Genomic DNA, 26494 nt, shown 5'->3' on the forward strand with positions numbered 1-26494 from the left:
GGGAGCGTACATTTTTTTGATTTCATTATGTATTGAGTGGCAGGATAAGCGACGGATCAATCTAAATCTCCCAGCCTGTTCTTGTTGTCTAAGACATGCCACATTGACGCCTGAGAAGTTCACTTTTGCAGCTGCAAGCTCACAGCTACGAAAGTGAAACCTGAGTCACTTTTCTCCTTTAAATTGCCTAACTATGAATTGTGTTTTTCTTTATAGACATTATGGTGGATTCTCCCGATGAGCAATCAATCATGACTTATGTGGCACAGTTCCTTGAACATTTCCCAGATCTGGAAGGTGTAAGTTCTCTTTTAAGGCGTACTCTTATATGTTTTTCAAATGTTCTAATTGTTTCCGAAAAATAAAACATTAAAGATAGTGACTTTTCTATTTAGTATGAAAATATTTTGCTTGAATTCTAAATTGTCTACTATTTACTTATACATCCCAGACCAATGCTCAGTTTAAGTTCTATTATTCCCCTTTTTACTGTGCAAGTAATATTTTATTTGGCAGGTACTTAAAACCATTACAAAATAAATATATAGGAGATATCAACATCATTATAATAGATAGGCTTAGATATATATCGCAATAGGAAAAAACAGCGATAAACAGACTTGGGTTATCATTCAAAAATTGTTAGGCATTGGCATCATAATTGGTACCGTGGTTTGTCCATGACGTCATGGGCTTTGGCAACAGGGCGGTGTAGACAACCATTTTATATTAAATAGGCCTGAATATATGTCCTAGTAATACAATACAATAGGAACATACTTTTGAAAAACTCATATATCTTTTTAAGCAGGCAGTATTGGCATCAGAGTTATTATCGTCTAGTTTGTCTGTGGTGTCAAAGACTTTGGCCATGAATTTAACAAATCTGGTGGGAGAGACGATTTAAGGCATGTTCAAAGGGCCCCCATCTTCGCATTGGATTGGGAACATTCTCTCTCTATCTCATCTCTGTCTGTTTCTCTATCTCAACCTAATATATATATTTCATTAATGATTGGCATCATGAGACTTGATTTACCAGAAAATTGGATAATAAGATAAAAAGGTGGCTCAAATAGGGGCCTCTAAAATATGTCTAGTCCGGGGCACTTAGAATCCTTAAGATAACTCAGTCCTGGAGGTTAGCTTGCCATCTTTGAGTTTGAAACATATATAGTAGATGTGCCGTTTAATGGTCATTCCCTGGAAGTGTGGCACAAGAAGTTTCTTTTTTCCCAGGCGAAAGCAGGGCACACACAGAGGACATGCATAAACGACTCTTTAAAGTGAATAGAAAAGATTGGTAGCCTATGCACACTGACTTGTGAATGAGGCAAGAAGGCCATTTTGTGAATCAATACCCCGTCCCTCATGGTAAACCATGTGAATAGATCTCATTAAACATTAGGGATTTTGATGAAAGGATATTGTCTGATTTATTTGTGTTCATCTGCAGCTCACACATTGGGGTTTTGCTCTTGAAACAAGTATAAATCCACCCCTTGTGTGCTTTCTTTATTTCTCTCTCCTGTCAGGTGTATATTAGAAGTTATGTTCCTACACATGCAATGAGTCTGCAGACTCTACAAAGTGAAACTTGGTGGGTTTCATGTAAAATACCCAATAGCCGGCTGTGACAGAGCACTGTACATTGAGGAACACATAGAATGGGTGGGCAAATGCATGCATAAAAAGTCGAAGCACAACATAAAAGTGGAGTAAGAGAAACATTGTCTATAGCAGTGCATGCAATCGCCCTGTCATTGTGACCTTACTACGCACAATCTTGCTCCCAGAGATGGGGATTAATTAGAGGGACGTGGAAGAAGGGCTCAGTATCGGCGATTACATTCTTAATATGAATATTCATTAATCATAATAAATTTTTATTAATTTTCAAATGCCACACATTGCTACTCCAAGTATTTCAATGTTTCCACTTTATACCTTACAGGACGATCTTTCAGAGGCCGACTCACCAGTTGAAAGCACATACGTTCATTATAAAGATGGGCCAGTAGAAGAGGAAGGCAAAGTTGTCATTTTTAATCAGAATCAAGAATATGCATACACTGTGAACCATGAAACCTTTCAGCCACCTCCTCCGAAGGTCTTTGTTTGCTCTATGCCGGACACTACATTGGCTAGCACACCAGAAATTCCCCATGAAGCCTTAAACAATAGGCTATCTTCAGCTTTAAATGATAAAACACAGCCACAGCAAGAAGAATTACAACCTGCAGAGTCCCATAAGGCTGTGCAGAATGCACAACTTTTGCTTGGTGATGTTGATCCAGCACTGGACTTAATCACTGATAGTTTAACCTCATTACACCTGACCCCATCAAAGCTCCATAATGCACAGAAAAACAGGACTGAGGATTCACAACTTGATTTATTAATTGAAAACAATGTTGCTGACACTGTTGATTGTTCAAAGTATTCAAAAATGTCCCCTTCCAAAAAGTTAACAGAATCTCAATTTTGTGCAGAGGACCACATTGATACAACTTCATCCCCGTTTTCTACTTTGAATCCATTATTGGGGACCTCAAAAGACAGTCCCTACAAAGTAGCTGATAAATTGTTTTTTGAAAAACCATTTTATTCCATTGAGCAGACAGGATCGGAAAATTCAAATGTTCCACTGCGAAGTGTATCTCCAGTAACACCCACAGATGAGGAAGATGCTTATAAATACATTTTACATCTTCAGGATGATGTACAAAAGAAATCACCCTTACCATTGGGATATGACCATCCAAGCCAGATGAGTGCTTTCAAAGAAGCAACAATAAGCACTGTCTTAGTGGAAGATGCACATAGAGGTCATCCAGACCTGTTTAGGTCAACTAGGTCAGAAGGTGCAGTCCAATCACACACTCCAATCCAAGAGTCTCTAAACATTCGTACAGGTGATGGAACTGATCCTAAAATGTCACCGGGACCAGCTAAAGTGTCCGTAATTCCACATGACCTTTTCTACTACCCACACTACAGTGTGCCCATAGCAGATGTCTTGGATGCATTTGTGGAGTTTGGCGCAGAGGAGTCTGAAAAAAACAAGTCACAGAGTGAGCCTCCATTACGTGTTTCCCCGGAACATTCAGTGCGAAAGACTAGCATTGATGTATCACATAATAAAGAAAGTGAAGCACTCTCTGAAACCTTCTTGAATGAGAATCATTCCATAACCAGTCCAGGGATCTCAATCATCTCTTCCAGTGTTGCTAACATCAACCAGATGGGGCCGACAAATGCAAATAGTGACATTGATAGCCATACCACAAAGAACAAAGAAGACTCTATGTGCAATGGAGAAGCAAGAATTCCTCCCTATCTGAAGGTACTTGTATATGTTATGTTTATTTACTTATGCTAAATCTACTTTATTATGCTATTAATTCTCTGTTGTGTGAGAGGTTTTGACACAACCATGCATACGCTAGCAGAGCAATGTTCTGTCGAAATCTTTTCTCCATTCTGTCTACTACAAATGTGATCATTGTCTTGATTGCTAGCAGTCAAACAGAAGGCTATATTTGGTTCAATTAATGAGTAGCACAGACACTTTTGTACAGCTAGGTATGTCTGCGTTCTTCAATTCATTGACTCTTATACTTCATTCCCCTGCCTTGGTGTCTCAGAGACCTCTCCGATCAGGGACCTATATTCAGCACAGGGGATCAATAGTTATTACCACTCTTGCTTCTCCTCTTTTTCACAGATCAGTGGGTTAAGATTGTGCAGTTCTTCTTTGTGTGCCCTAGGCAATGTGTAGTTTAGACATCTGGGGGCAATTTAGAATTTTGTTTGTATTACGACGAGTATGTTTCTTTAACTCTCCTCTGCTTAGTGTCCTTTCCCCTTTTGTTTGTTTTTCTTTTTTTTGTACAGCACTTGTGGAGGTGAACGGTTGCTTCAGAGTGTTCATGGGGTGTTGGGAAGGGATATTGTGACAGGGCAGCTGGACTGCTAATATCAAACAGCTTTGGGAAAAATGCACTAAGAAAAACATGGCTGCAAGCAGCTCTCTTTCATTCGTATCCACACATTACTATTTTGGTTAAAGTTCAACATTTGTGTAGACCTTTCAACAACAAGGTTTCTTCTTTCTGCCTCTGTTTAAATAAATCTTTGATACTCTCCTTTAATTTTGGCTTATTGAATGTGATAGTGATATTTTTTTCTTGGCAAAGGTTTTTTAGACATAAAGGACTAGAAGCATGCTGTGTGGAATTCTAGACTTTGCAATTAAATACGTATGGGTGCAGCTACTAATTTAAATGGTTGTATTAAAAATAAGCCCTGTGTTCAGATAAACATTATTCGTGCCTCCGATATGTCTGAACAGCATCTAGAAGTAGCACTGTACTTCAAGGCTTCGAAACGTGAAATGTCCTCAAGTTCAGTCATTCAGTAGATCTTTCTAGTACTGCTAAGTCACCCACTAGAAAAACTTTTGAAAATATATATATATATATATATATATATATATATATATATATATATATATATATATATAATCAGCTCAGACTTCCACTCCAACCGGAAAGACGTTACCGCACTCTCGGGCGAAGGATTTCATCCATTTATTAATCACAGAATGGCGGGACGCGTTTTGGCTTGCGCCTTCCTCTGCCACACATTGTTACCGGCATCAAGCGTCATTTTATCATACTTTCACACATGAGCAAGTGCTTTTAAACATAGACATGAAAAGCGGCATGCAAAGTTAATTCCTTCAACTGACATTGAGCGCCATTTTGGAGTGGGTTTCCCAACTCTTTTGACTTTACGTCATTAATCCCAGTACATTTCATTGAAGTCATTTAAAAAAAATAATAGCACTAAATACGGAAATGATATCTTTTTATATATATATATATATATATATATATATATATATATATATATATATATTAATGACAAAGTTTAATAACTACATGCACCATACGCTGTTTGTGTCCCAATCTTGGGTTTTTGAGCTACAGTACTGTAAAATCCCAACTGGAAACAGAAAAGTGGGAATGAAAATGAAAAAAGTGTAATTATCCACATCATAAATATTAAAAATATGTTTGTCTAGAAAATATAACCTGGTATAAAGTTCATATTTGCAGATTAGAATTCTAATCATGTGCACAAGTGCATGAAATGCATATTTACTTTGTAGTTTTACAGAAAGTATAAGCCCTCTACTGTATATCACCATATGCCTCTTGCTGCACATCGCCGTATGCCCCCTACTTACCATAATCATGTGTGCTCCCTGATGCACATCATCCTGTTTCTACTGCTGCACGGTTATATATGAGCTTGGATCTGTGTGATTGCTTGCCTTTTTATCTCTTTGCCTGTGTACATGGGTGCCTTTCGCTCTGCTCGTACGGCGGGCATGAATGATTGTATATCTGTTGGTCTGTTTAGATGACTGCCTTTATGGTTGTTGGTGTATGTGAATGGCATCTGTAGGTTTGTTGATCTGTACATGTATTCAGTGTGCATGTTCTTTCATTTTTGTGTGTGTTTGTTACTGATGTAGCGGAAATTCCATTTTATTTGTAGGGGTGCATTATAATCACATGTGCAGAGCGCACCTGCATATAATCTTTTGATGTATTAACATGAAGTGTTAGAATTTCGAAATGTAATAACATGAATATTAACATGGAGAAGAAACATAAAAAGTGGATGTTACTAGCGCTAAACATTATCGTGATGAGCTTGTGTTGTGCAACTGACAATCATTCACTTATTAAATGTGTTTATTAATAATGTTGTTTACGTGTAGGTAAAAGTATTAATTGAATGTGCTTTATTTTCTATGCAAATTCGTAAAGCACACATGCCATTTTCTTATGTTAGCTGAATTTTGTAGGCCTGAAAGGCATTTTCCCTGGGAGCTCATGTGTGCTGTGGAATTTGTTTTTTCTCACGTTTGTGATGCAGGCGAAAGAAGCATTCTTGTTAGCTAGAATAATTTCTTTGTTTTACTAGTCAGGCAAGGAGAGAAAAAGTTACATTGTATGGGTTGAATCGATAAAGGAAGGTCGTTGTCCTTTACAAAGGAACCAAGGACAAACTGCTGTGAGAAGAAGAATACTGTTGTCCCATGGAAACCTACCTTTAGGACAGTACCCAGAGTGGATGGCGTGTCCTGAAAAGGATCTTGGGAAAGCTACCTTCAATATTGTGTTGTGGGAAGTAGGGAAAGTGCCCAATTCTCCTTCTGCCTTCAGAGAGAGAGAGCAATTTGGAACAAGCTCTGCCTTGGTAACATTATGCTTCTGACCCATTGATGTTAGAGAGACTTCTTAGGAAGACTCCACATGCTGACACCTTTTTGTCTTTATCCTTTGGAGACTCTTATGTAGGGATATCACATTAGTTGTAGAGTAGGGTTAGATCAATGCTTTATGCTCATCAACCCTCGATGCAGGGAAATTTGGACTCCTGCTTTTCGATCCTCTGCATTCTATTTCTTGAATTGCTTGTCTTACGTATGCTACACTCTCTTAACTGGATATGCAGATTTGGCTTTATACTAATTCTGATGTATTTCTATACTCTCATCTTGAGGTGTCTTTATGTTCAGTTATTTTTGGCTTTGTAATAAATCAACTAACCTTACGTAGTTGCCTGTGGTTACTAAGAATGTAAAGAATTTCTCGTTTAATTGATTGACAATATATATATTTTTTTAAACATTTTTCTTAAGGTTAACAATGGTTCACAGCCAGATACAATTAAGTAGGTCATACTTTAAGACAGTACAATTGTTTTCCAGTTCCTTTGTCACAAAGGGCTCTCCACATATACAAATAATCTTACCATTTGTCTCAGCCCCTTAAACCGTAAAGATGTGGTGTGCTGTCCCTCAATGCTCTTCCAACGCTTTTTAGTCGCTCAGGTCCGGATTTGAGTCCTCTGGTGGAGGAGCACGTATATTCCCATGAAATTCGTTCCATCTGCCCCATACCCTCTTCCATTTTTGAGGACAGCCTCTATTAATAAAGACTGCTTTTTCTGCCACCATGGCGCCGTCTAGATCAGAGAACCATTGTTTGTGAGAGGGGGCCGTCTGAGCCCCCCACTGTCGAGCAAATGTTTAGTTTGGCAAATGCCATACCCATGGTCGCCCAGTTTTGCTCTGCGTGGTTCAAGTCTGTTGGGTCCCACACATTGATTAGGCATTTCCTTGGTTCGAGGGGGATCTCATGACCACCAACCCTGGTGAGTGTGTCGAGTATCGCCCTCCAATAGGTAGCAATGTGGGGACAGTCCCAGAGTGTGTGGTAAAAGGTACCCTCAGCCCCACAGTCTCTAAGGCAAAGCGGAGACTCTGCGCTTCCTATCTTATAGAGTGTGGTCCTGGTGTAGTAAGTTCTGTGCAATATTTTAAGTTGCACTAATTTTAGCCTTGAAGGAATTGCTACCTCTCGCGGGGAAGCGAGGGCTACCTGCCAGTCTTGTTCGTCCATTTCGCCCATCTCAGCTTGCCATTTCTCCCTAAGAGTCTGGGTAGGGTCTGTTTGGTTATGGATCAATTTACGATATGTTAGGGAGGTCGCTTTTTTGGTGAGGTGGTCAGTCAGTAGTCGGTCCTCTAGCGACGAGGCGTCGGGGAGGTCAGTTCCCCGGGGGTACAGCTTTTGTGAGTGCGTGCTTTATTTGTATGTATCTGAAGTACTCAGTCCCGACCATTTGATATGTTGCTTGTAGCTGGGCGAACGTCACAACTTCCCCTTTTTTCCACAGGTCCCCGACCATGGAGATGCCTATTTGGTCCCACCGGGAAAATCTTTTACTGGTGCGTAGTGTACCCAACTTGTGGGAGTCCCAGAGTGGTGTATGTTTTGTCATCACTCCCTCCCAACCTAACGCCCGCTGTGCCACTGACCAGACATGTACAGTGTGTGCTGTAGGACCCCTCAGTCCCTGCTTCCGTTTGTTGTCATATAGGGCTCCCATAATCCCATCTGTAACTAGAGTGTGCCTGTCCATACGTAATGCAGGTTCGTCTTGTGGGGCGTGGAGCCATTGATTAATCACAATGAGTTGGGAGGCCCAGTAATAGAACGTAATGTTGGGAAGGGCTATACCCCCGTCATACCAACTCCGAATTAGCTTACGCTGCGCTATCAGTGGGGGCTTTCCCTCCCATAGGAGGTATCCCACTTCCGCTTCAATTGATTTGAAGTAGGAGTCCGGAACAGGTGATGGGGTGTTATGTAGAGCATATAATAATCTGGGCAGAGCCATCATTTCGAACAGGGCTGCTCTCCCGAGTAGTGTCAGTGGGAGGGAGTGCCACCATCTCACATCACTGCGGAGTCTCTTCAGTGCGGGCAGGAGATTATGGTCGTAGAACTGTGTGGGGTGCGAAGTGATGTATATACCGAGATATTTAAATCCCTCCGTTGCCAGAGATATTTCTACGCCTAGGGGGAGACGCGGGGGGACCTTTAAGCATGTACAATACCGACTTTGCTCAGTTAATCGTATAGCCGGAAACTCTACCGTATGATGCGCAGATGCCCAGCAGGCAGATAATGGACTTTCGGGGGTTTGCCATGTAAAGCAGGATGTCATCTGCATAGAGGGATATTCTATCTTCCCACCCCTCAGTCCAGCACAGTCCCCGTATTGCCGGGTCCCACCTAAACCATGCCGCCAGTGGCTCCAGTATCAGAGCAAACAACAACGGGGACAGGGGGCACCCCTGTCTGGTGCCACGCCCTAAGGGGAACTCCTCCGACAGTCGCCCGTTGACCACCACCTATGCCAATGGTTTAGTGTATAGCAACTGGGTCCAGGCACAAAAATTTGGCCCAAAGCCGAGGTGTTGCAGAACTGCGAAAAGAAAGGGCCATTTGACCCGGTCGAAGGCCATACTTGCATCCAGAGAAAGGATGACTGCCTCTTCCTGTATGGTAGGTGCCCTAGCTAGCACCCCATGGAGTCGTCACAAATTCATTGCTGTGTTTCAGCCTGGCATGAAGCCAGATTGGTCGGGGTGTATTAAGGTCGCGAGATGAGGTTGTAGCCTGGTGGCTAACACTTTGGCAAGTATTTTCGCCTCTGCGTTGAGGAGTGAGATTGGACGGTAAGAGGAACAGTCCTGTGGAGGTTTGCCTGGTTTCGGGATTGCAATGAGAGTGGCCAACCGTTGGTCCCTAGGGAGTATCCCTTCCTCTAGGCTAGTCTTTAACATGTTCAATAAGTGAGGCGCCAGCATGTTGGACTCTTTCTTATAGAGTTCTATTGGGATACCGTTGGGACCCAAGGCTTTCCCGGACTGCAGCCCTTTAATGGCAGCAGTGATTTCCTCCAACGTGAGGCCCACCTCCAATGCCTGAGTATCTTGCGGTGCCAGTTTTTGCATAGGTATGTCTTTGATGTATGCTAGGCTGTCCTCTTCTGAGGTTGTTGCTATGGGGTAGTATACTGCTTCAAAGTCTTGTGCGAATGCGGTGACTATGTCATTAGGGTCCCTCAGCAATTCTCCCGAGGGAAGACGAATCTGTGCCACACAGCGACTGGCCCGTTCTTTTTTTTCCAACCAGGCCAGCAGCCTACCCGCTTTGTAGATGGTGTGTTGCGTTTTTGCGATCTTCCCCTTGGCGTGTTCCTGTGTGAAGTCACCGTAGGCTTGTTGCGCCAGTTGAAGGAAGCGGGTCGTATGGTCTGTGGGATCTGCCGCATGTATGCTCTCAGCTAGGCTAACTGCCCGCTCCAGCTCCCCATTCTGGTGATTTTGTTCCCGTTTGTGGGCAGTGATCAGTGAAATGGCTTGCCCGAGGAGGACTGTTTTATAGGCTTCCCATAGGATGACAGGTGAGACCACCGAGTGCATGTTGTCTTGGAAATAGTGTTTAGAGGTCTTGTGGAGGGTTTTCCAAATTTTAGGATCTTTAAGGTATCCCGGGTGTAGTGGATATGTGTGTCTCCGTCCCATGAGGTGAGACGTATATGTCATACGTACGGGTCCGTGATCTGAGATACCCCTTGGAAGGTGTTCAATTTCACTTATTCCCTCTACGCTGGCCGGGGAGGTAAATATATAATCAATACGGGATAGGCTGTTATGTACCCCTGAGTGGAAGGTGTATTGTAGTGTTTCAGTATGTTGCGTGCGCCACGCATCCACTAGCCCCATTGCATCTAAGAATTCCCGGAGGTGAGAGGAAGCAGCCCCCTGATCTCTGTGTGGGTATCTGTCAATGGCAGCATCCCCTGTGGCATTAAAGTCATCTCCCATAATTAATTCCCCGGGGGGGAAGTGTCAACAGGAATTTACCTAGGGCAGGGAAGGCGAGGCTGTGAAGTGCTGGGGGAATGTAAACTGTCACTATGTTGTACAGTCGCCCCTCCCACTGACAGGATAGTGCCGCAAAACGCCCTTGATCGTTCGTCCAAGTCCCGGTTACTATTAGTGGGCAGCTTTTCTTCAAGAGGATCCTAACTCCTCTTGAACCCGATGTAACTCATCATGGATCGCCATACGAAATCCCCATCTGTCCAACGCCTTGGTCGCTGTACCGACCAGAGGTGATTCCTGTATTAGGACTACGGATGGGGCATGCCTTTTAAGATATTGTAGCACTAATCCCCTCTTTATTTTGTTACCCAGGCTATTCACATTCCAGGATATAACCATTAGGCGGGCCCCCCGTGTGTGCGGGTCATAGGGCTGTAACTGGGAGGGGTTGTGTATTCCGGATCTTAGCGTCTGTGAGCGGTCAATCGACATAGGAACATTTGTTTCTTTGTGGGTTCGAGAGGCCCCTTTCCAGTGACAAGGTGTTTTGGCTGCGAATATTCTTTTGAAACTACCTTTGAATCAATAAACGACAACTTAAACAACACCCCTCCATCCTCCCCCCTCCCTGCTCCCCTGCAAGACGGATTCCCAACTACCCGCCCACCAAACATTGCAGAGTGCTTCAACCCCTTAAACAGTACTTGCGTGCGGGAGATGAAGTCCGAGATGTCCCTCGGGGCTCCCCATTGACCCCAACTTAGCCGATTATGGTATTGTATTAGTGTCGCGTCGGCCCCTGCGGAGTCTCTAATTAGTCCGGCGCCAGCCGACCCTGTCCAGCCGTGTCAGTCCATCTTCTCAGTGCTGCAGTGCTCGCTGGTATCTACCAGCCTGTCCTGCGGTTGTTGAGTAGTCGTTTCGATCTGTGGGATCCTTGACCTCATCTTCCAGCCTCCCCCTATGTGGCGTTTATGGTATTTCCGCCATTCTTATCGCTTGAAGAATGCTCCTGCGGTGAACGCCGTTGATGTTGACTCGCTGGTCTATCTGTATGTCTCACTTGCCTCCATCCCTCCAGCCAGTCATAGGCTTCCTCCGGCGCCTCAAAGAACCAGGTTTTGCCCTCTGCCACAACCCTTAATCTTGCTGGAAACAACATAGAGTATGCGATTTCTCTGCGTCATAGTTCTTTTTTCACCTCTAGGAAGTTCCGCCTTCTCTTGGTGACTGCAGATGTATAATCCGGGAAAAAGGAGACCACTGAGTTCATGATGCGCAATGGCGGGGCCACCCGTGCCGTCTGCAGAATGGCGTCGCGGTCCCGGAAGTTGAAGATGCGGGCCAACACCGGTCGTGGGGGGGCTCCCGGTTTAGGTTTACCTCCTGGTACTCTATGCGCCCTTTCGACAGAGAAGAAACTAGATAGTCCCCTCGGCTGGAGTCTCGTCTTGATTAGCTCTTCAAGGTACAGGTCCATTGCTGGTCCCCCCTCACTCTCCGGAATACCCGTGATCCTGACGTTGTTGCGTCGGGAGCGCCCTTCCTGGTCATCCAGCTTCTACGCCATGAACTTATTTTCGGCCTCTAGTTGTTTGACCTTCTGTTGCAAGATGGTGGTGTCTTTGACCAGAGAAGACGTTACATCCTCCACTTCCTTCACTCTCGCGGCCATTTTGTGGAAGTCCACGTATAAAAATGAAACATCCGCTGAAATTGACCCTACCGTTGTTTGCACATTTGTAAGTGCGCCCATAATATCCTGCAGTGTTACTACATGCTGGCCGTACTGTGTGGGGGGTTGTTCCTTGGTGGCTGTTTTATCTGGCAGCGCCGGAGCGTCCTTGGAGTAGGCAAATTTGTCCAGTTTCAGCTGTTGCGGCGCCCGCTGGCCCTTACTCCTCATTACGATACTGTGCGTGGCAGAAAGTGCCCACTTTAGATATGGCTCAGTATTCGTCGCCACCTCCCGCACGGGTGGACTCCGTGCTCGGCCTGTCGGTTTTCCTGCTTTGGCGGGGACACCGTCCCTGTAGAGGGGGTGGGTATGCTGTGTCGCTGTTGCGTCTGGAGGGGTACTTGAGGGGTCGTGTCAAATTGGTTGACAATATTAATGATTTTTCTCCCCCTCTATGTTTACATGCTGCTAAAAAGAACCATTGGATTGTGAATCTAGAATAGGTCCAGAACTTATGGGCCCAGCCCTTTCACTACGTAAAACCAGAATACATGTTATTTATTCTAGTGGTTTTAAAACAATCAGCTTTGGATCTTTCATCACCTTTGTTCTATAATATAGGACATTTTATACCTTTTTCTTCTTTTTCTTCCCAAAAGTTTAGAATCCTTTAGTAATGATAAGTCATCTCCTCCAATTCACTGTGGGCTTTCTTAAGGATCATTCCTCTACCCTCTTCTTTGTACATGTTAGCTCCCATGCACTTGTGACAGAGTTCTGACATCATTGAAATTGCCATTGCTTTGTTTTTGGCGTTGTGCTGCCACACAGCGTCTTTCTCTTTTTAGGCTGCACTGCTTTGCACATTGAGTGTCCTGAGTGAGTTTGCTTCCCTAGTGGCAGAGTTTCAGTTGCATGCCTTGAGGCTGCTGTTACCAGCAGCTTCTCTGTAAAACTGCAGGCATGGCACATGAGAGCTTAATAATTTAGTCGTCCATGTCAGAATCCTTTCTTTGGTTAAGGTCTCGTTTTTCAAGTCTTTAGTTTTTGAATTGCCCAAGGTAAGATAGTTTGTCTTTTTCTGACTGTGATTATTATTTAAAGTGGTTTCTGCCCCACTTCAACTAGTACTTTCAATTTTGTACAAGGTTTACTTCCTGTTTTGAACTATAAAACGGAATCCAAACCAGTGCCAACTCACATCGCTGGACTTGCTGGTAAAAGAGCTGCCCTTCACAGTATACCATTTGTCTTGTCAAATTGGCAAACCCTCTTTTTTATTTATGATTTTAATATATTTTACTCAAGTATTTATCTTTTCTTCTTTTTCAGGCAAACTAGGTACTCAATTTGCTTTCTAGTAGGAGAGCTTTGCTGTATCACCCGGTGGTACTCCTCTTGGGGTTCCCTTTCTCCCTTCCTATACCATATCTACATCTGACACCTGTGATAATGGCTTTTGATTGAATCAATCCCTAAACTAGTATGTTTTTTTTCTTCTTTCTTTTTTTGTTTTCATTAATATGTCCATTTTGATGGTGGCAAATGGAAAAAATAAGCAGCTAATTTGACCTCGATTTTCTTATGAACTGTTTCCATAATTTAGATAAGAGCTAAGGCTTTCCCTTCCCTATAATTGGCCATGTAATCCTTTTTTTCTATTGCTGCATGTGCTGGCCCAATTCCCACCTTTTGTTTTATGTGGTTTTATGGAGATCAAAACACATTAAGGATGAACAACATCCTTAATTATCTTGACTTTTAGTGAACAAATGTTTGTTCTTTAGCTCAACAGGAAAGAAAATAAATTAGTATATGCTTCAGTCTTGTGAGAGACATTTGACTGTCTCTTTATCAAGCCTAAGATTAATATATTCTAATCATAAGAATTGCTCAACATCAGGGATAGTGACAGAGAGATTACTTAGGATAGGTTGATAGGATGAGGACCTTCTTTTTGTTTTTACATAGGTTGTTTATTGGCAATGGTCCTTTCGAATTTCAGGAAATGGGATTTCTGGTGCTTTAAAAATGCATTTTAGATTAAGCTTTTAAAGAAAATAAATCTCTTGCATGTGCACATTTGAATCTGTTCTTTAATAAAGCCTCTGCACTTGCACTTTATCAGAACTCTGTTTGTGGCTGGATCGAGAGAGGAGTGCTCGTTGTTCCTGGCCACCCTTTTCCACATCAATCAATCATTTGAAAAGCGCACTAATCACCCATGAGGGTCTCAAGGTGCTGAGGGGGGTGGGGGGGGTGAAGCTACTGCTCGAACTGCCAGGTTTTGAGAAGTCTCCTGAAGGTCAGCAGGTCCTGGGTCTGCCTCAGCTGTGTGGGTAGTGTGTTCCATGTCTTGGCGGCGAGGTAGGAGAAGGATCTGCCGCCAGTGGTGGTCCTGTGGATGCATGGGACTGTGGTGAGGGTGAGGTCTGCGGAGAAAAGTTGGTGGTTCAGGGTGTAGAAGGTGAGACGATTGTTGAGGTATGCTGGTCCGGCATTGTGGAGTGCTTCGTGAGCGTGGGTGAGGAGCTTGAAAGTCCTCTTGTTGACTGGGAGCCAGTGGAGGTCTTTCAGGTGGGCGGTGATATGGGTGTGGTAGGTCCTGCTCTCGTCTGGCTGGATGGCACAGTCCCCTTTAAACCCTTGATTAACTCTGTTGCTTCCCTAATGATTGAATCATTAGCTGCTTTTGGTTTACTGCAATTGCTTTCTGGATCCACTCATACTGGAGGGCATTTGTTGGATTTAATGTTGGCCTCCCCATATATGATAAATTGTGATTTTGCTATATCTCAAGTATAGATTACCCACTGTCTATCTCCGTTCAAAATTAAGTTTCCTATCCCACAACCCAAAGTGTCCCTTCCTGCTGATAAGGCTATTGCTAAGCCCTCCTGGTCTTGGGTGGATTTTGAAGTTCTTGGGAAGGTTTTAGAGAACCAGAATCACTCTTATTTCAGCATGGAAAAGAAGCAACTCTCCCTGTGGAAAGAGGTAAGAAGATTTAATAGCTGGTAAAATTATGCATTCCAAATGAATCCTCCATCCTCTGTTTTCCTCTCTCATTAAGAGACCTACCTGCTGCTGGTACATAACAGAGTTAAAGTTGGTGGAAGTGGCCTACAAAAAAATGAGCGACTCTGCAAAATAAATATGACCCTGTGGCAGGAAGCTGTTTAAAGATACTCTTAGAGTGTATAAAAAAAGTAATGTCAGCTAAAGGCAATTACTATGCTAATAGCATTCCAATAGGCCAAAAATCAACTAGAGACGTTTTTACCATCCCATCACCATTCAATGATCCTGAAACTGTGACCTCACCCTTGTAAACTTCCCAAATGCTCTGTAATAACCTCTCTGGGATTTTTGAGGATACAATCAAAACTACTTGAGAGGCCTTCTCTACTGAAGCTGTGATCCTGGGTAAAGACGAGGCTGCTTTTTCAGATTGTCCAGGGGAACCTCAATAAAAGCCAGCCGACTTCATGCCTATGAATGTGGCTAATCTGGCTATACTACTGGACATGATTGGTATAGGCTCTCCTCTTGATATTTACCCCATGCCCCCTTCTCCCCCTACCCAAATTACATTTAAAGTCCCCAGCATGGTCCATCAAGCACATCTGGAGTTCTGCAAAAAGTCCTTAGAGTTGGCATTAGTATGAAAAATTTGAAACGGGCAGTTTTGATACCTCTGCTAAAAAAGGCTAATGCTGACGCATGGGTGATGGAAAATTTTAAGGCCATATTCTGCCTGCCATTACACATAAAAGTCCTTAAGAAGCCTTTGAATATGTACATTTCATCCATTTGAAACAAATTGAGTTTTGACGAGGCTTAGTCAGGCTATCAGCCTGACCACCGTACAGAGACAACTTTAGTCTCTCTTCTGGATGATCTCAGACGGCTGGCCGACCAGGTCATTTCAACTCTGGAGACACTGGAGCTCTCTGCATCGTTTGACACCATCTCTCACAGGCAGTTACTGAAGCAGCAGGAGAAGACCAGCGAAAAGCACACTACACTCACTTATTTGAGCTCTCACCCAACGGAGAGGCCCCCGGCATGTTAACTGGGAGCTTTCAAATCTGGCTTCAAGGCAGTCCGCCCTAAATTTAGTTTGTATGTTCAATGACTTGCGGGTTGAATCTGCACCTTTGATGTGAAATTTTCCTGTTACTCCAATGATACTCAACTGTTGATTTCAGTTGATCAGAGACATGGAGATTCAGTGAGGGCTTTCAGTAACAGTATGGTGGACCAACTGAAAGCATAGTACTTTGTTAAAATTAAATTCAGAGAAACCGAGTTATTGATGATTGTAGTGAAACACTTCCCCCCGTCCCCCGCACCCAAAAAAATACTTGCTGCCTGTATTTTGGCCTGAACAAATGGGCCCTCCTCCTTCCCTGGTCCCTGCTGTTCAGAATCTGGATGTTCAAACCAGTCAACAGTTGACCCTGGCCAGTTATGTAAGTAAGGTATCCACTACCTGCATCAATTTAATGAGTGTTCTACAGACTATACTGGCCTTCCTACTAGCACAGACTAGACATTTGGTAGTGAGACCCACTATTCTGCAATTATGACTGTTTCTGGCATCCCCCGCCATTCTACTACAGCACCTACAGTGAATTTAAAATGCCTTAGCTAATTTGGCTTTGGGTTTATATAAACCTTGGCCTTGCAAATGCTCAAAGCTCTTCATGGGCTCCCTAAATAAAGTGGATTGAAGTCAAGGCCATGTGCCTGGTTTGCAGGACCTTCCACTGAACAGGACCTCAGTACCTGCAAGATAAATTCCATCTTGATTTAATTGTTTAAGATGGGATGATGCTTGCCTTTTGTTGTTCCTTAGAGTTTGACAGACACGGATGTGAGGCAGAGAGTTTGCAGTGACAGCTGCCATGCTGTGGAACGCTCTATCCTGGACTTAAGGCTACAAACACTCTGCCTGGATTCTTTAAGACTTTATAGTCCTGGCTTTCCCCAAGTAAAGAGCATTCGCCCTTTTTGTTAGTAGGTCTAGAAAGTCCGAGAATATTGTTTGGTATTTGTTGCGCTGTACAAATGGCTATTAACTTCCATTACATTAAATCATGTTGCTTTCTTTCTCCAAATGTGTTGATACAGGTGCCTTCATAGCAAAGTTGCTTCCAACAGATTTGTTTTTTAACAAACATCTTAACTTCATCAACCATTTCATTTCCTTCCCTGATTCCAAGAAAGACTTGCATTGTTTTAGTCCACTCTAGTGTATGCCCTTGTTTATCTCTTCCTGACTGTTTCTAGAATCCTTACAATTGATTAGTTGCAATTGTAGATCCATTGTTCATATTTCTATCTTTGCTTAAAGCCTATCCTTTTTATATCAATTCAAAGTCAAGTTATGGAGGGTTCTTACTTATATTCTGTGTTGCTTCTCAAACCATTTGTTAGATCTACAGTGGCAAGCGGTTTGCTGTATGTTAATTCCTGCATCTTTTGTGTGGGAAGCAAAGCTTTACTTCACAATCGCTGCTTAATTTTACTTAATATCTGTTTCATTCTAAATTTCCTTTTATAGTACACTGTCACTTGTGGCTGTCTATAACAGGAGCAACATATACTGAGTCCAAATGAAATAAATGTGGGCTTGCTTGATTCTTTTAGTACCTCACATTTATTAATTAAAACTTAAGTTCTAGAGATGTGAGGATCATTCTTGCTTTTTTGTAATCTATATACAATTTGTCATATTGAAACAAAGTCTAGTTAGTTGGTTTGCTCAATTTCTTTGTCTTCAAGGCGTTGGAAACAACTTGAGCAGTCTCATCAACTGTATTGTATATTAAAATGACTTATTTTCTAGAACTAAACTGTGCTTTTGCAAAAGGACCATATAAAAATGATATCTCAACAAGAAGGATTCTTGTGCTCCTAGAACTGTAAATACTAATTTCAAGCACGTATTAAGAACTTTATGGTGCAAACCCTGAATCTGGTTGCTTCAGTTGCTGAGCCTTAGAGACTTTCTTATGCCTTATTCTTCCTCTATGCACTGTGGAACCTTCTGCTATTTCTTCAGCATCTTCTATTGAATACTAAACATTTGTGTAACATTAGACCATTTCACTGTCCTTATTTAAGACTTGCCTAAACCTGTTTATTAATCTTCTTCTGAATCTAGAATACCTTAGGTACCCTAATACAATTTCAATCTGATTATTCTCACGTCTACAGAATCAACTGAATGTTGGGTTTATCCATAAGAGATATGCCTAGGTCTAAACGGAGAAGGCGAAATCTGAACGTTATAAAGAGATTCATTTCCTTAGTTTGCATGGATCTAAAGTAATGCTCTCTTCCCTCCATAGTTAAATACATGATCCCACCATGGCACTATAGCCAACATACTTCAAGTTGTTATGCTTCATCCACACCGGTAGCCTGTTTAAATACTTGTTTTAAAGGCCATCATATTCTCTCAGGAGTATTCCTGAAACCCTCTTGACTAATAGCCACTAAAGTCTTTCAGTAAAAAAATCCTTCCAAAATTCAGTTTCCATACTGGCTTTCACGTGTGCCAGACCAAGTTGTAGTTCAGAAGAGTACAGATCTCAATTTCTGAAAATTGTTCTGTGCCTCCATATTTGTATTGGCACCTTGAGTTTGAGACCTGTCTCTTAGACATTTATGCATGTTTCATACATTAACTCTTATATTCCCATATATATTATTATTTTATTTTATTCACTTTGGTTATATTCCTATAGATCTTATTTCCTTCTTGTCCTTGCTATACTCTCATAAATTGTTGTGCCAGCTTGTAAAAATGTCTGAATCACGTTCCTAAAATCCATTCATCAAATAAATATAAGTAATATGTCAGTCACTTAAGACCAGCCCCAGTTTCTACCTCTATACGTAGCTATGATGAATTATTAGGGATCTGGACTTGGGATGTATAGCACTACTAATCCACTGGCTACAGTGCATTTGGTTCCACTTACCGCAGGACTGTATATGGCTGGGCTGATTGCTGTGGCTTGATCTGCTTAGCTCGCTGGTTCTACAACGTTCTACCTATTTTAGAAAGTGCCCATACAAGGCAACTCTTTTCTAACTGTGGGACGTATCACATATTTGAAGCAAAAACCATTCTTAGAATATCAAATGTCTTTAACTTTTCAATCACACTGTTTTCATCAATTACAGCATGCATATCTATGCAACTGTCTTAATGGATACTGTGTGTACTGTGTCCAAATGATATGTATAGTGTGTTGCCAACTGCAGTATAGTAAACACTGTCAGTGAGTCCCTTTTACTATTGCACAGCCTGTAATGAGGACGTTGGGCTCAGAATGTGTGCTTTGTCGTTTATTTCTGTCAAACCTTCAGAACATCCTCTGGTGGTATCAAGCACTGTTGAACCTGGAAAATGGTAGAACCTTGTAGGATGTCACATGCTGTAATGGGCATGGGAGAGAGCACCGAAACCACTAGTCTTGGCTGACTAAGGTCGACAGGCCAAAAGGCATGTGTTTAAAGACATAAAAGAGGATTATATTAATATCAGAAATACTTGTAGAGTGGAAATAATCAGCCAGAGTTTGAAGGGAGGCCATATGAATGGAATCAGAGTAGAACTCTACCTTAGGACTCACACAAAGTGGCTTCTAACAGATTGCCCGACTTGTGATTTGAAACATGTTTTGCCGGGCACTAGAGAAACTTGGTGTCTTATCGCAGACTCAGTAAAATATCAAAAGGGGTGTGCCTCTACAAGTGAAGTCAAGTCCTATGAAACTCCAGCAGGAAATGCCTAATCTTAACAGAACCAAACCCACTAGTGCATAAAGCACTACATGCCACAATCAAGACAAAGGAAAGAACAATCAATGTCTAAAGGAATCCTGGATCCAATACTGATATGTGAACACTACAGGCAAACTGTCATAGTTGGCAAACAACTAAAGGAAATTAAGTAAGGAGGCTAACACACTAAAATGAAGAGCAAGGCAAGTAAGCAGAACGAATCACCAATCTAAGGCACCCAGATGCAGGCTGAAGAATATGTTGTGCAAAAGCCAAATTCACCAAGGAAATGGAAGCAGGGAGTTTCAGAGTACAGACAAGAACTGGAAAATAGACATGGACAAAACACTTGATAGTGGTACCAAATAAGAGGCGAATGCACTGCAGTCTGAAAACAGAAGATGTAAAACAAAGCAATGAAAATAGATAAACTGCAAGTAAAAGATCAACAAACAGAAGTGCACTGAAGAGACTCAAGACAAAGAAAATGGTTGTACAGAATGAAGAGCATCACAAGCAGCTATGGAATATAGCCATTTACAAGAGACAATGTGAGGGCTGGAAAAGCTGAGAAAATTATGAAGTGAAGGAAAAAGTCAAGACTGAAAGCTTAATGGACCGAGATATGAAAAGCAACTGTGAACCAGAGAAAGCAGCATGCTCAGACCGTTAGCACAGGAATGAAAGCTTTAACAAGGATCCAACCGTGTCGTTTCCAGCTCAGTCAATACATGAACAAGAATCAGAAACAGATATAAAACTGCAGGAAAAGAAACAATGAGAAATTGAGCTACTGAAGTGCAAGAAATGTAGGTCAAAGACTGAAGAGAAGTTGTAGACAGTAGTGAGCAGCATAAGCAGCTGTGAAATAGAACTATCAGCAAGACTCATGCAAGACTCCTGCAAGATGAGAGTTTGCAAAAACAGAAAAGCATGGAAAGGGAAAACAAACCCAGACTGAAAGATGCATGGGAGGGATGGTCAAAAGAAGAGCAGCAGATAGAAATATGCACTGACTGATTGCACACACTACCACAGTTCTACATTACCTTCTGGGTACTTTGTTGTGGTCACATATTTTCCTATCACTTGGGGGCTTTGACTTTCCGATTAAGAATTATTTGAAACACCTCAGGATTATCTAATTTATACTATTCGTTCCACCATAAATATATTCCCTCTATTCATAGGCTTCTTTCTTTTTGTAAATCCGTTTCCAAAATAATGGGTGTGCACCCAGAATATTAAACCCAGAATATCGATCGGACACAATATCAAGGAATAAACAATAATAAATAGATAAGTAGATCTAGATTTTCTATACCCAACTCCAAATATATGTACGTACATGGTACACATATATTAAAGGTATGGAGATGTGGAGCTTGGAATAATAGATCTATACTTCCTTTTATGCAATTACCTTTTATATATTGTCCCTCAATACTTTGTTCTTGATATTGTTCTTTCACGATATTCTGTGGGTCTATATTCAGTAGTATAATCATACGCATGCTACTTTGGCACATCATCAGGGGGTGTGACACAATCTATAACTTCCTTACTCCGCTCTTACGTATGCTTCCCATCCTTGCTTTTGTCCAACTGTCCTGTGTTTGAAGATATTCTTGGATTACCTCTCCATAATCTGTAAAAATACCACCCTAAGGGCCATATGTAGGTAGCCTAATACCGGTCGGTAACGGCCGATTTTCGGTAAAAATCCCGTTACCGACCGGTATTCAGGCTTTTGGTATGTAGGGGGGACATTTCAGGATTCGGTAATTTACCGGATCGGTAAAATTACCGAATCGGTAATTTTACCGATTCGGTAAATACCGAATCCTGAAATGAGATGTAGGGGGACTGTGTGTGTTGTGTGGATTCGTTATTTACCACCAACTAAAAGTTGGTGGTAAATGACGAATGGCTTAGAAAAAGCATTTTTTGGCACTTAGAAGTGTGCAATGTGGCAGACATACATGCCCTTAGGGCATGTATGTGTGCCACATGTGCACACATGCAGGAATCAGGGGTGCAACAGGGTGTCACTGTGACACCCTGCCACCCTTGATTGTGCTCCCCCCATTACCGAATCAGTATTTACCGATTCGGTAATGGTAACTGGCTTCCCATTGATTCCTATGGGCCTCCTGGCCCATAGGAATCAATGGGAAGCCAGTTACCATTACCGAATCGGTAAATACCGATTCTAAATTACCGACCAATTCCGATTCGGTAATTTTTACCGACTGATTACCGACATAGCATTTACCACTTCATAAATACCGAATCGGTAAAATTCGGTATTTATGAAGTGGTAAATGTTAAGCCACCTACATAAGGCCCTAAATGTCCTATGTGTCTACATCGGAATTTCGACTTCTTCCACGTAGCTCTTTCCCAGTGGAAACCAGTAGCATTTTCTTTCCCCATTGACTGGAGCATTAGGGGAGGAAAACTAAATCTCAAGGAGATTTAAAACCACGATTTCCTGCTTGCGGTGTTTCCCAATTAATTGTGAAATGTGTACTCTACTGGGAAACTTGCAAAGCAATTTGTAACTTATTCTGAATTAAAACTGTGACAGATTACCACTGTCTCTGTGAAATTATATGCTTCAATCCCAGTAGTTAGTTGCCTTTGAGTGTAGATTTCATTCCACACTTAGCACCACTGTTATTTTATTGCTAAATAACAAAAACTGTGATAGTGAGGTAAAGTGACAGAGAGCTAAAGAGTAAAGGCTGGGCACATAAGGAAAGTAGGTGCATGGACTTCTATGGTGATTTATATCGTTTCCGCCTAGACCTTCTGCACCTGTGCTTAATTCTTTAGACTGTTGACTGGCTTTTTACCTTATGCTTTCTCTTTCTGGGGTTTGTCATCCTCATCAGGTAGGGCTGGAGGTGTTGTGAGACATAAAAAATCTATTTGTCCATCTTTCTGGATGTTGTCAAGGCATTTAGTTTTCTCTCTTGCTGGCAACTTTTTTTTCTTAGCCTGATATCTCTTTAAAGTGGCGGGGCTTCAAAGCTCTACTCTAGGGCTTTTGTTTTGAGTCCAAGCCATGAGACGTCCTGTTTCCAGGACAGTGTGTATTTCGATTAAAGGGACAGGTGAGAGTGCTCTTCGCATGGTTTTTCATCAAGTTGATTTTGGTTAGACTTAAAACGTTTCAGCACATATTTTGTGGGTGAAAGTCTGCATCTATCATGTGCTAAGGTTATTGCTGACATATGTTTCCAGTGCCATATTGGCGAAGCCAAGCAGAAGCATGAGAAGTGTCTTCAAGCACTTCCTCTAGTGTGGTCAGATTTTGGTTACACTTTTATTCAGGCTCCTGAGTTTGGCTCCATAGGCTATATGCATTCCTACTTTTGCCTTTAACACTTTGTGTATGTGTGGTGAGAATTTTTTATCACACAAGTTAGGGTGAGACAGAGGATGGCATTCAGTGATGCCTCTAATTTCTGAATGGCAAATTTAATGTGAGCATCCCATTTAATTTTGCTGGTCAAGTCTATGCTTAGGCAGGTGAAAATGCTGAACACCTTGAGTTTGGTGCCCCCAAGAAAGAGAATGTTGCCTATGCATTGGTGTTTCCTGAAAGTCATTGTCTTTGTCGTCTGTGTATTTTTTCAGTCCGTTTGCATCGCAATATTTTTCCATGGCTGTCAACTGTTCTTGTAACCCTTTTGATGTGCTTACTATGCGGGAAGAGTCACTGGCATAGAGAAGAGCTAGCATCTAGAGGTTTTCAATGGTAGCCACATCTGGGGTAGTGGGCAGAACCTCATTGTACAGTGAAAACAGAAGTGGTGCAAGTAGACAACATCATGTTACTCTGCCAGATGTAGGGAAATACCTGCTTATCATTGCTCTTTTCTTCACCCTTACTAGAGAAGTTGCTCCTGTGTACAGCATCCGTTCTACAGATTGGTGGTTGGTTTGTACGCCAGAGATCGCCAATTTGTTCCATAATGTGTTCCTTCACACCAGATCCTGATGACATTTCCAAAAATTTGGGGGAATTGTATTTACCAGACAGTATTTGCGGGTAATGCAGTGGAAAATGAAGATGTGGTCTACGATCGAGAGACCTTGCCTAAAGCCATCTTGCAGTGGGTTAAGAATGTTTTGGACATCTTCCATTCTTGCATTGCCAGTAGGACCCGCTTGGAGCAGAGTTTGCAGTGTACATTGATCAGACTCATTAGTCTGTTTGATTTTGGGAGTTCTTGTGGTCTTTTTTATTGTCTGGCTCTGCTTTCCTGGTCTGGTTTTGCCATCCTCTTTAAGTAAATTTGTAGTCTGTAATCCATTACCCTATGCTTGATCATCAGTGGCCCATGCAAGTATGTGACAGGAGACCTTGAGAGCAAAATGCATAGGACTACAGAGAACCTAGGCTTCTTTACAGCTTAACTGAGAATAAGCAGACATTAATTAACCTTATGAGTAAATGATTTGGCCACTATAAGTACTTAATCGAGCCACACCAAGGATTCTCAAAATGTTTGTTAGGGAAACTCTCCAAACAAAGAAAAAACTGAAGTATTTCCCCTAAAGGTACACAGTATCCCCTATGTTCTAGGACAATTCGGTCTGAAATGGCAAGAAAAAGCAATCAAATGCCTTGGCATCAGGTTTGCATATAATCTAAATGAATCCCTCTCTATGAACGGAGAGAAGACACTTAATAAAATCAAGGAACTTCTCCTAGCGTGGTCCCCCACGCACATATCATGGTGGGGAAACCATCAAAATGATGATAGCCCTGCTAGTTAATTTTCCAACGAGTATACTCCCACTTATCCTCAGAAAAGCCTTCCTTCAATCAATCGGCAACTTAACAATTTCATTGATAATGATAAAAAGGCATGTACATCCCTAGAAAAACTTAAGATAAATAAAAAGAAAGCGGGCCTGAACCTACCAGACTTTGCAAAGTACTATACTGCCTACCTGGCTGCAGAATGGTCAAGGTGGTTCTGCAGGGATGGCTTTTGACTTCCATGATAGGTGCATGTAGAAAAACAACTATTACATCCCCAGCTCCTTCAGTCCCTCTTGACTTTAGACCTCTATTACATCCAGTAGCGGCTACTCCACTAAGGCAGGGGAGTGTTGCCCCACTGCTGTGCAGCAGCGAAATACAGGAAAAATGAAAGGATAATAACTCAAGGTTACTATCATTTTATTTTGTCCTTCTGCTGCAGCTTTGCAGGATGGACGGGGCTGCTCTGACACACGAGCTGGGAGAGTGGTGAGCACACTTTGCTAGTATGCATGAATGTTTGGCCGGCCGTCTGGGGCCGGACAGACATTCATGCACACTTACCATGTTCTCCACCCAGGCTGCATTACAGCCTGGGTGGAGAACATGCACAGGCTCCCATTCCCTGGCTTGAGCACCGAATCGCGGCGCTCAGACCAATCACAATGCTGCATTGAAGAGTTGTGATTGGCTTAGGAAGTCTGGTTGTGCTTCCTGCTCTGTTCCGGTGGTGCTGAGCGATGAAAAAGAGAGATCGGAGGAGAGACACGGCGGTATAGTGTGTTTATTTTTAATTATTTTCATTCTCCTTAAATTCTCCCTGCCCCGCCACCCCCCATCGGTGCCAGCCGTGACTGCTTACACCCACGAATATTCCTCACTCTCTACCCATAATTAATAGTACAATACACGCCCTGAAATACTTAGACAGGATCCTCGAGAATCAACTCTCTCATCTCTCTGGTTCAACAGCCACATTAAAATACTTACCACACCACACCATTCTGGAAACATTGGGCTCAAATGATATTAAAACAATCTAAGATTTAGGCCCACCTGATAACCCACTACCCTTCTCGGTGAATAAAGACAAATTTAGAGTACAAAACATAGACTTCTATAACTATCTGAGACTAAAACACGCTGTCAGGAGAATGGGTCAGCCACATCAGCCCGATCTCTACCCCTCTCACATTACTATCACATTTCAGGAAAACAGTTCCTTCTGTGCCCAAAATATCAGATATCTATTTTTCCTGATTCCTCGAAGAAAAGCTTCTGGCAAAACATCTTACAATCACATTACTCAGAGAAAATGTCTCCGGCCCTCATACAAACCTGCTTCTGGACTATCCACCAACTACAATGGACACCCACCAACCTCCACAAAATAAGCCTTATCTGATCTAACACATGCTGGGATCTGATGAAACACCAGGCAATCTGGAGCACATTACTCAAGTGCAGACATGTGGCTCCTCTATGGGGAAATATCATAAATCTGATCCATAAGATAACAAATGTTCACCTTATCTTAGATCTCCCGACGATCACTCTGGGTATCATGTCCTATTATCACCCCACACTATGTGCCAATCACAATTTACAACTCATTGATCTTCTACTTACCCTGGGTATTAAAACCGTTCTCTCAGAGTGGAAATCCAAAACCACTACTTCCCATAAAAAATGGTGGGAACTATGCTACACCAGGAGTGCTGACAATACTATATACACTAAAGCGCACTCACATCATAGCCCAATAAACTTTGGGCCAATCTAGATATACATCTGCAAAACGTAAACCTCCATAACACACTAACTAATCCTACTGTCTTCCCACACACAACTGGAGCTACACGTCCCCACCTAACTCTACATGCATAAGAATGAAGTGTGGACCACATGGCTGGGATACACCCCTCCCCCCCCCCCATTTCTCCACCTCCCCACTTCGTTCGTATTTTCT

At 42.3% G+C, this 26494-nt stretch overlaps 1 protein-coding gene across 2 annotated transcripts in view; it reads left to right on the plus strand.

Moving 5' to 3' along the window:
* Positions 1 to 26494, plus strand: part of CLMN (calmin) — a 479452-nt gene that overhangs the window by 420701 nt on the left and 32257 nt on the right. For both annotated transcript variants that reach the window (XM_085626456.1, XM_085626457.1), the window contains exons 8-9: positions 217 to 299; positions 1955 to 3346. In XM_085626456.1, the coding sequence (XP_085482582.1) occupies positions 217 to 299; positions 1955 to 3346 (1475 nt within the window). The remainder of the gene's footprint in view (positions 1 to 216; positions 300 to 1954; positions 3347 to 26494) is intronic.

This window comes from Triturus cristatus, chromosome 9, assembly GCF_964204655.1.
Source record: "Triturus cristatus chromosome 9, aTriCri1.1, whole genome shotgun sequence".
NCBI lineage: Eukaryota > Metazoa > Chordata > Amphibia > Caudata > Salamandridae > Triturus > Triturus cristatus.